Source organism: Odontomachus brunneus, unplaced genomic scaffold, assembly GCF_010583005.1.
Source record: "Odontomachus brunneus isolate Ranch 3 - 2012 unplaced genomic scaffold, Obru_v1 Obru_scaffold_218, whole genome shotgun sequence".
In the NCBI taxonomy this organism is placed as follows: Eukaryota; Metazoa; Arthropoda; class Insecta; order Hymenoptera; family Formicidae; genus Odontomachus; species Odontomachus brunneus.
The window spans coordinates 486,533-498,021 of record NW_022639668.1 but is presented as its reverse complement, the minus strand read 5'-3'; the positions used below and the strand labels follow the sequence as shown (position 1 = coordinate 498,021).

At 30.6% G+C, this 11,489-nt stretch overlaps 2 protein-coding genes across 4 annotated transcripts in view; one reads left to right on the top strand and one right to left on the bottom strand.

Annotated features, from left to right (window-relative positions):
* Positions 1–3,478: 3,478 nt before the first annotated feature.
* LOC116852359 (protein maelstrom 2) lies at positions 3,479–10,531 on the top strand. Of its 3 annotated transcripts, none has more exons than XM_032832634.1 (10): positions 3,479–3,773; positions 4,250–4,454; positions 4,534–4,914; positions 5,066–5,235; positions 5,307–5,546; positions 8,249–8,473; positions 8,544–8,589; positions 9,888–9,953; positions 10,032–10,091; positions 10,209–10,531. In XM_032832634.1, the coding sequence occupies exons 1-10, from the start codon at positions 3,636–3,638 to the stop codon at positions 10,223–10,225; spliced, it is 1,548 nt and encodes a 515-aa protein (XP_032688525.1). In that variant the 5' UTR covers positions 3,479–3,635; the 3' UTR covers positions 10,226–10,531. The 3 variants fall into 3 exon arrangements, with proteins under 3 accessions (XP_032688525.1, XP_032688527.1, XP_032688526.1); XM_032832636.1 differs by lacking the exon at positions 3,479–3,773 and adding an exon at positions 3,855–3,875; XM_032832635.1 differs by lacking the exon at positions 3,479–3,773 and adding an exon at positions 4,115–4,141.
* Positions 10,532–10,733: 202 nt separating this feature from the next.
* Positions 10,734–11,489, bottom strand: part of LOC116852360 (ATP-dependent RNA helicase A-like) — a 7,227-nt gene continuing 6,471 nt past the window's right edge. Inside the window, exon 4 of the mRNA XM_032832637.1 lies at positions 10,734–11,379. Within this exon, the coding sequence (XP_032688528.1) occupies positions 11,273–11,379 (107 nt within the window). The 3' untranslated portion in view covers positions 10,734–11,272. The remainder of the gene's footprint in view (positions 11,380–11,489) is intronic.

The following is an 11,489-nucleotide window of genomic DNA, read 5'->3' as shown; positions in this document are numbered from 1 at the left end:
AGTGCACGCGTGTTAGCATTAAATCACAAAAAAAACATAAATTAATTTTACAAAAAAATCGTTATAAATAAACTTTACAAAAAATATCGTTATAAATAAATTACAACAAAAGCTCAGCCAAAAGATATTTGGAAAAATATTATTAAAACAATCTTATTCAGATCAATTGTACTTTCGTAAATACTCTATTGAAAAATACAAAACAGTTTTATATACTCTTTACAAAAGAAATGATATCAAGAGGGTACATTCGTCAAGTGCGAATGATTAATCATTTTTTAATTTTATACCCACCGTTTGCGAAATAATCGGCCGTGTCCGAACTTTTGCCGTGCAAACACTAATACTCGCCTCAAGGTCACCGCCAGGGGGTTGGAAGGGCTCATTCCCAGGGTTTTGGAAAGGGCTCGGGACCAGCTTTCACATGACCTTACCAAATACCGGGTGTCCCATTTAAAAAAATCATCTTGACCTCCACGTGACCTCCACGGTACTCGTCAAGGTCAAACAAGGGTGACCAGTTGTTAGATTGGTTGAAACCCTATAACTTTTGTGTTTAACATTTTCCTCTAACTCTTATAGTTTCCGAGAAAACCGGCCGTGTCCAGACTTTTCGGACACCCTGTATACTTCTGCATATCTATACATAATTATACAAGATAACAAGTCATTCGTAAATCGCACATTCTGTGTAATTATATATTATTATATCTCATTATGCATAACCCAGTAAACACAAAGTAACAGTAACATAACATCGATGTTATAATTTCCTACTCAACAATGTAACTGTTATATAACACGCACGTTATATAACAGTTACATTGTTGAGTAGGAAATTGTAACATTGATGTTATGTCACTATTACTTTGTGTTTACTAGGTAAGTATGCATACGTTAGTATATATTTATACAATTTTATATAGGTATACAATTTTATATAGGTATACTACTGTGTCCAAAAAGTAAGACCAGTTTTTATTTATTTCAAAAAATATTTATTTATTCTTCCAAATCTATTTTGTCGCCTTCAAAGTAATCCCCTCCCGATACAATACACTTATGCCAACGTATTTTCCAGTCCTTGAAACAAGAATTAAAGTCGCCTTCCGGGATGGCTTTCAGAGCGCGTGGCGATTTACGTTGTATCTCTTCTATCGTTTCAAAACGATTTCCCCGCAGTGGTCTTTTGAGTTTCGGGAGCCAGAAGTCACACGGTGCTAAATCAGACGAATACGGTGGTTATGGAACGATATGGATCGAATTTTTGGCGAAAAAGTCACGAAGAACGAGTGCAGTGTGAGAAGGTGCATTATTTTAGTCGAGATTTTACACGTTTCAGGCCCAAAATATCTTTCAAAATGGTATTGGCAGATCCTTTTGAAATACCAACAGCATCAGCAAGGTCTCTAACAGTCATTCGACGATTAGCAAGCATAAGTTCTTCGATTTTCTTCATGTGTTGTTCATCGGTAAAGGTTGATGGTCGTCCGGAACGCTCTTCGTCTTCAACACTTTCACGACCTTCTTTGAACTGTTTATACCACTTGTAAACATTCCTTTCCGACAAAGCATGGTCCTTGAAGGCTTTCTGCAACATCCTAAACGTTTCTGCACCCGAAATTTCATTCCGCAAACAAAATTTAATGCAACTTCTTTGCTCAATATAATTAGACATTGTAAAAATCGCCGAATGCACTTTTAGCGTCGTACAAAACCAAGGGAGCGGTGCACTTGGACACGGTGCATTTGGACACAGCCAATCACAGCACCATGTGATTAGAGACATTTGTAGGGTCCCTTGGAACAGCGACTTGTGATTGGATTGTGTCCAATTGCCCCGTGTCCAACTGATATACACCCCAAAACCAAGCGTAAAGCAAAAAGTAATGAATGTTTTGACATGAAATTTGTCACAGATGTCTGTCACAATGCTGTCAACTTAGAAAAAAAATATTTATGATGTGCGGTTTACCCGCGCGATTTAAATTGAAAACTGGTCTTACTTTTTGGACACAGTAGTATATCTTCATATATAATTATATCCAGGTGGCATCAGGCAAAATTATGTATAAAGTCTTAGAAACTTATATATAATTGCATGATGCATTATATATATTTTTATATATTTTTGTCAAATTATATATAATTTTATATTTAATATTTAATTTTATATTTTATAATTAATATAATTATATATAATTATATATAAAAAATTTTTTATCAGGATTCTATCTTATAAGATATAATATTATTCACATTTGTGAATTCACGAACCAAAATTCATATTCAAAACGATAGAAAATAATAGAACGATAGAATTTTATTCTATCGTTTTCTATCAATTTTTTTTATTAGGGAAGTCAGTACTTTTTGAATGAAATCGATATCTTTAATTTCTAATATAAAATTATCATAATTATAAATCTCTAATTGCAATACAATAGACTGTAGAAAAGTCGGTGCTTTTTGAGTGGCATCGATATCTTTTTTGTAGTTGCTGAGAAATAAACAATAAATGCTAGCGATATGTAAGAGCCTATCCGCGATGTCGAGACGTATTCGCGCTCCCACACTGCTTTACCTAAAGCAGTAGTATTATTCGTACTATTATAAAACACTAATGCCAGAATAAACTGTTAAAAAGCCAGTGCTTTTTGAATGACATCAATATGTTTTGTAGTTGCCGAGAAATAAACAATAAATGTTAGCGACATGTAAGAGCCTGCATATAATGCTCAAATTAAAATTATTTTCTTCTCTTGTATCTAATAGCGAATTCGGTTGCTTGCACTAGTGTGCACTGAGTGCGCACTAAGGCTTGTTCATAGTATGTTATTATATTTAAAGATTGTCTTAAATAATTCTCAAATAAATTCTCAAATATTTTTAACCATAATATGATATGTATAACATCCGTACGAATCATTTTATTAGTTAAAATGTTTTTAAATATGTATTTAAGACACGATCTTAAATATAAGAATGTACTGTAAACAAGCCTTAATGCGCACTAGTGCAAGCTACCGAATTCGCTATAAGTCAGTGTTCCCATGCAAAATATTTCTCAGTTACAATGGCCAGAAAACGTAAACCTGAAAATTCTTCCAGAATTACGAGTAACGCAATGCGTTAATAGCTGAGCGAGATGTTTCTTTAACGATAAGATCGCTGCTAACTCGCCTCTGTGTCTACCGCTGCGATTGTTTTTCGCCTGTGGTAAGACAAGAACAGATAGTGTTGATTATCTGTCTTTGTCTAACTAACGTCAAGAATCGTGGACATTACTTCTTTACTCACCTAGACAATTCGTACACATTGGCTACGTAGTTTATGTGCACGGTTAGTTAGAGGCGCTGTAACCATTCAGCTGAAATCGGGATCAGCTAAAACCGGTTCATGATCCCTCTTCTTCTTTTCTCTGGTCTATGGTAGATTCTCTCTTGCGCGCACAAATGGATTTGAATATCCCCACTCTGTGTCACGTGATCTCTTTAGTTCGGTTGGCGAGATAGAGGTGTTGAAAAACAATTTCTTTCTTTCTAAGAAAAGAGTTAGGCGCAGTTAGGCATTTCTATTATCGTGATTCTATGAAAACATAGTTTTCTTTTGTATCTCAGAGCGAAACAAGCAATATGCCGAAAAATAAAGGGAGAAACGCATTCTATTTCTTTATGCTCGCTTGGAAGAAACGTGCGGAAGCACGAGGTTGCACATTCCCGAACGGTCTTAAGGATGTACAAGCGGATCCAGAGTGTAATATAGAATGGCAGGTAAGATTGAAACAAAGTTACGGGGAAGAAACAATATTCGTATTGTTTATGTATATACTTAGCTTTCGTATCTTTATTGACATTCCGATACTGATATAAAAGGTAAATCTTAACTCTAATATAATACATTTAATTATGTCATCTATTATTGAATGTCCTTTATTATTGAACGATTGAATGTCATTTATTATTGAGCGATTGACAGATATATAGATTCTTCGAAGTTTTACAAAAAAAGAGTGCTGGTTTAAACAAAGACAAATGTATATTACAAGGAGAAAGCGCTGTTTTTTTTAGTTAGATTTTAGTTGTTTTTCTTTTTTCATAAGAAATCCTATTAGAAAGTCAACAGTTTAATGTTATTTTTAGTAAATATTTAAAATATCCCTGTCATATATCTAGAAAAGTTTAAGCATAAGAAACTTCTTTGATATATTTTAACTCTAAAATGTAATTATTTTTTATGTATATGATAGGAGTTATCCAAGCAACATAAAGGCCCATATGAAGCTATGGCAAAGAAAGATAAAGTTGCATCACAGATCCGTGCAGATAATAAAAAGACATCACTAGGAGAATCGATACAACAGTTGGAAGAGCAAGAAATGGCAGAACAAAAATTCATAGCAAATATGCATGAATATCTAGAATCAACAATTACAAGATCTGTAAATCATAATGGCAAGTGATATATATTTATGATACTATGATATACAATATAACTTATGATAATATATTAATAATTTTACTTATTATACAGTTTTACCACAGCTGAAATTCTGCTTTATACATGTTAATTGGTTCTTCACGAAGATTGTAGACAATGTTATTGAATATTTCCCAGCTGAATATGCAGTTGGAGTTTTTTCACTTGAGAATGGCATAGAAGATGTATATCATGTAGTTGTTGGTGCTCCAATTCCATTGGGATATAAACGGGAAGCTATGGAAACCAGTCAATCTACTCATAATATACCTACAGAATATGAAAGTGGAGAAACTGACTTTGCCATTATGTATGAGAAGTTAATTAATTTCTTGGAACCTAGGAAGATTGTGGACAAATATCCTCCACTTTATACAACAAGACCTCTCAAAGGAGCAGTACAGTCTTTATTAACCAAACTATGTGATACAGCAAGTAAATAAAAAAATATCTTTTTGCACCTTATCATACAAACTTTTATTTTAATAATTTAAATAATTTCACACTTGTTCTTCTAATATATATTTATCTTTTTAAGATACATATTGATATATATTTATTTTTAAAAAATCCACTTTCATTTCAGAACAAGATGAAGAGCAGTTTCTGATTTATGAGGTAGAATCACTATTTAAACACTTAGCGGATGAAGCTTACAAGAAACGAACAGATCGAGAAATTAAGTATACTGCTGCTTATGCTGAATATGTATTTACACGCTTGAAATATATTTACAAAAGAGGCAATGAGTGTACAGTGAGTGGTTTTATGAACTTGCATTTTGAAGTTTATTGGGTTAACAAGAAGTAACGATATCTCTTATACAGTTTCATAAATTTACGGATGGTGGGTCTGAATATTGTAGCAAGTCTATCCTGTATCAGTGGACATGGAAAATGTGTGAAGAATTTTGTGAACCACTTCAAATAAACATGAGACCAGGAGTGCACTTTCCTGAAGAAACAGATTGCAACTATAAAATTATGATGCAGTCAATGGCTAATTTAGATATTAAGCGTGAAATTCTTCAAAATTCTGAGTTATGTTCTGTAGTGTCTGCAACAGGAGTAAGTACAACATACTTGAAATGTATTATCTTATATGATAGGACATAAAATGTTATAAACTGATAAATCAGGAAAATGCATCATCTGTAACAAAAAAAAAGATGAGATTTTGAGAGCGGGCATAAAAAGGTAATATTACAACAGTAAAATATTTTTAAAGATTATTTGAAAATTAATCTTGATTTTTAGATATGATTTATCATATGATTTTTATTTATGTTTATTTTTTTTTTACATAAATTGTTTCCTCCGGTCGTTTTAAGTATAAAAGTTTTAAGGTAAATCATCAAAACGTGAACACTTTTCGAGATATTTTACATTTTATCCTGATACTGTTGAACATATAAGATGAAATATCTTATAAAACATTCATTTCTTTATTAACCTCATTTTTATATTTTTATACGTAGAATACACACACACACACACATACACACAGACACAGGGTGTCTGACCCGTACCAAAGCTAATATATAGCTAGAATAGGTCGGAGTGAGTAATGGAATCGATGTCTTTTTTTTAAACAAAAAATTGCCTATCTTATTTGGTAGCTGCTACTAAACAACCTACCTCTCTGGCCTATGAGATAGGTTCGCGAGCAATCGTCTATTTTCTTCGCCGGTCGCGGCGAGCCGTATGTCCCGCCTGCCACGTTGCTGCGCTCTGATTAATCTATTTACTTTATTTAATAACTCGAAATTTTACGTGGTTTAAAAAAAGACACCGATTCCATTATTTACCTCGATCTATTCTAGCTATATATTAGCTCTAGTACGGTACGAGTCAGACACCCTGTATACACACACACATACATACACATATATGTGTACATATAAAATATATAAATTGTTATAAACTAATATCTAAGAAAAGATACATTATACTATATACAGACTGCCCACACTCTCTTTATCAAATTAAGTAGGAATGTAGAACGAGTTGAAGTGAATATAAAAGTCTTATATATCGTTTTGCGATATTCGCAATAATAACCGAGAAATTAATTGTAAAAGATTAAGGAAAAACTCATGTTGAATGGTTGATGGTGGAGCGCTCGCGGTCTAATATAACGCACGGATGTCGGCGCGCGATGATTGGAAAAACAATGTACCATTGCCTATACTTATATTGTTGCACTCCTACATCTCGCCTCGGTATGGTGCGGCAAGACGTGAATCAGAATGATATAAGATGCGCGTTGACATCTGCCTGCTATATTATTGGGTCACAAGAGCTTCTCCCTTAACCATTCAGCGTGCGTTTCCCCTTAATCTTTTACAATTAATTTCTCGGTTATTGTAAATATCGCGCAAAACGATACAGGACTTTTATGTTCACTTCAATCCGTTCTACATTCCCACTTAATGTGATAAGGAAAGTGCGGGACATCCTGTATATTATGATATTATGTTATATTATGTTATTATTATTATTATATTATAATATTATTATAATTATATTATAATATTATTATTATTACATTATATTATTATATTATATTATCAGGGTTGGGTAGTAACTAGTTAAAAAGTTAAAAGTTAAATTAAAAAGTTAAAAAGTTACATAGCTTTAACTTAACTTAGTTATATTTTTATACTTTTAACTTTTAATTTAGTTACATTTTATCGGTAACTATTAACTTTTAATTCAATTATCTTGAAGTTAACCATGCCATAAAGGTGTCGCGAGACGTCGAAAAGCTGTTCAGTGCAGGAGGGCTCATTTTCGACAATCTTTGAGGAAAAATGTCCAATAAAAATTTTGGAAAAACTTTATTACTTAAATTTAATAAGTATCTACACTGTAAAAATTGTGTTAAATTTAACATTTCGTGTGTCCCAAATCATCCAATCTCATTTATATGTAAATTTAACACAAAACAAATGTGCTAAAAAGTAACACGCATAATATGTAAAAAATTAACACAAGAATTTAACACTTGAATACCATCAGGAATCACAGTTTGTGTTAAATTGACATAATTGTATAATGTTAAATTAACTAAAATGTTACTTTAACATTTGAGAGAAGTATTAATCCATGATTTTGATGAAATGAAAATGTTAAATTGACATAATCTATGTCCGATATATTAAATATGTCAATTTAATACAACCTATGATTCCTAATAACAATATTCAAATATTAAATTCTTGTGTTAATTTTTTCCATATTATACGTTTAATGTTACTTTTTAACATATTTGTTTTGTGTTAAATTTACACATAAGAGTGGATAAATTTACATAAATAAGAGTGGATGACTTGGGACAAATGACATGAAATGTGTTAAATTTAACACATCAATTTTTACAGTGCGTAAATAAAACATGTTCCCGGTGTACATTTGTTTTTTCCGTTATTTGTAAAACTGAAACCCTGAAGTCATGAAATGAAACAAATTTAACTATTAACTTTTTAATTACTTTTTGTAATTAACTTAACTTTTAATTCAATTAATTTCATTATGGATTAACTTTATCTTAATTAAGTTAAATTTTCAAAGCCATTAACTTTAACTTAATTTAGCTAAAAAAAAAGTTGACTTACCCAACCCTGTATATTATATATATGGATTTACAGACACAGACAGATAATATATTGAATAATTTTCTGATTAATTATGTGAAATATATACATACACGCAATGCTATTTTTTGAGCGATATTTATTAATGTAATTATTGTTTATATATTTTAACAGGTAAGCGAGCAACATAGAATAAAAGTTTCTGAGAGAACATATGAAGAGGAAATACGTCGTCGGAAAGAGTCTAAGCCTGTATTAGTCATTGATCACAGTAAATTAAAAAATAAATCTGGTACTGCTGTTTCTAATGAACATGTTGACAAAGTTATTATTAAACATGCTGATACAGCTGTTAATAAACTTACCAATGAATCAAAGGAAAAATGTACAACAAATTATGTGCGTATATTTTTACAATTGTTATGTTAATTGAAAAGTACAACATTATTTATTAATTTTATTTTTTTAGGTAGGTAGGTTTTTATTTGAAAAACCAATGCAACTTCCAAGTACATGTAAGTAAAACATTCTTTATTTAAATTAAATAAGTAGGTTACACACACACATACATAAAGAGCGCGGCATTTAAATTAGGGCAGTTAATCTATAAATAATGCAGCAAAACAAAAACATTTTTCAGACGAATGTTGATATTAATATGAGATTATAGAAAAATTAATATTTTATAAGAATATTTTATTTCATATCTTGTATACAATCTGAAAAATATCTGAATATAAAGTGTAAATTATTTCAGAAAGTACTTACTTTTTTATGATTTTATCTCAGCACTTTTTTAGAACGACTCTAGGAAGTGTTTAAAAAACAATATGATTCCATTTAAAAAATTCAAACTGACCTTGAAAAGACTGACGTGTTCATTACAAGCTCAAAAAGTCAATAGCATTATCTATCATATATCTCCTTTGAAACTCTACAACTTTAGTCTGAAACATTCTCTTTTTACTTTGCTTTGTTTTTATGAAATATTTATAGAGTGTTTATGAATACTACTATTATTTTATGAATAATACTATTTGTATTTTTCTCATTAAAATAAAAAGAGAAGTTTGTATAAACTCATAATAAAATATGAGTAGTTGTGAAGTTACAGTAAAACAAAATTTATGTTAACGTTGCTATTAAATAATCATAAATAAATACTCAAATTATAATAAATGCTTAAAATGATCGTCATTTGATTGAAAACAGGCATTGAGACAGCGAAGGTCGAACTATTTCAAAGATTCGCGGGCGATTCTGTATAGCCTTACAGGTATTAATAATGCATTGGCGAAGCATCTCTTCGTTATCAATAGGTTAGCCCTTTGTTAATCTATCTATCTAGATAATTATTATTGAACAAATTTCTTGCTTGACAACTAAAATGTTTTGTTTCATTCTATCAGTTATAGCCATGCGGTGTCCGTCGAAATTTTGAACATATCACTCTTGCCTTGATTGTTATAATTTAAATATTTACTTATGATTATTTGATAGTAACATTAGCATAAACATTGTTTTATTATGTGCAATACAACTTTGCAACCACTTGTATTTGATTATGGGTTTATATGAACTTTTTTTTTATTTTGACGAGAGAAATATCCTAAAAGATTAAGTATTTTGTAAACACTATGTGGAGTCTCAATTAGGAATAGACTCCTAATATTTAGGAGTCTCAATTAGGAATAGACTCCTAATATTTAGGAATCTCAATTTAAATGCCGTATTCTATGTATAAAATTTGTCTATCTTGATGAAAAATAATTGTCTATATTTCGTTTTATCTTATATTTTTAACGATTTCTAGCATATGCAGCTGCCACCATAGATGATTATATTCCAAAGAACGACGAACAGAGCTTTCCTCCTATTGGTAAATCAATATATAACATTATATATAGTTATTATATGTATATAGCACACAATATAATTTATACATCTATATATATAGGTGGAAGAGGTTTGTTATGTAAAAAGAATAAAGACGGATCAAGGAGACCTATGGGCAGAGGTAAAATTACGTTATAGTATATAAAATGTTTACACATTAATTTGAAGGATTTTATTCAAATTTGGTTTTATTTGTTTATTAATTTATTTAATTCCCTCTCTCTTTCTCTCTCTTTAGGTCAAGGTTATGCGTAAATAAAATTACCTATGGGTTACAAATCTGCGCGAAAAGAATATAAACTTAATCATTCATTTTATGTGAAAAATATGACAATTTTCTTTTATTCATAGTCTAAAAACATTGTTACTTTTTTACATGAGTCTAATTATAGACTAATTATAAACATATAAGTACATAATAAATAATCAAAGATTGTAGTTTTTTAAAACTGCAATATTTATATGAATTAGTTTATAAACTAATTTCATTATATTTAATATTTTTTCTTTCTATGTGATAATCTAAGTGTAATATTGATATAATAAAAAGGGATATTTTTTAATTGAAAAATTTTAATTTTATTCCTATGTTTTTTTGCTCTACTGAATGATAATAATGTAAAATACTTGTGAAATTCATCAAAATGGAATAATTATAGCGTACAATCTAAGAAAACTTGAAGTCTAAAGAGATAATAGATTAGTTAAAGCAAATTAAGGGCGAATAATGTGGAATTATATGACGTTTAAGTAGAAAGAACACTTCGTATATATATGTTTTACTACAAGCTTGTATAAATACGTACATAATATGAGAGTTTCTCAATCGCTTCAGCGAAAGGTACAAGCGTATATATGTTCGATAATACATTTATCATATACAAAAATCATATATATATATATATATATATATATATATTATATATATATATATATATATATATATATATATATATATATATATATCATATATAATATATAAATACGCATACACACACACACGCACACACACACACACATGCACGCATGCATAGTATGAAGTTATCTTAATTAGTCCTTGTGTAATAACTGTTATATGAATGAAAGTCATTATCTGATGTGCAAATGATATTGGGGAGTAGGTAGTGTGTATATTTGTATGCGTGCGTGTATGTGTGTATGTAGGAGAAGGGCGGAAGGGGAATGGAATTACAATATCTCCGAATAAAAGCCATAAACGAGGGAGGTCCGTAATGGTTGTCACCGAAAGTGCGCGCGATATATGTCATATTTTGGCAAGGTAGAGCCCATGTCGGACGTTGCTTATTTGCGGTAAGCGTTACGTGGAGGCAAATATTGATTGCTAGCGCCGTCGCCTCCGACAAAGCCGCCTCCACCGAAACCTCCTCCAGGCCCGAAAACGCCTCTACCTATTAATAAAATATAGAAGATAATTACAAGAATTATAGATATGTGATCTGTATGATTATATGTATGTATGTATGTATGATGTACACACACACACACACACACACACACA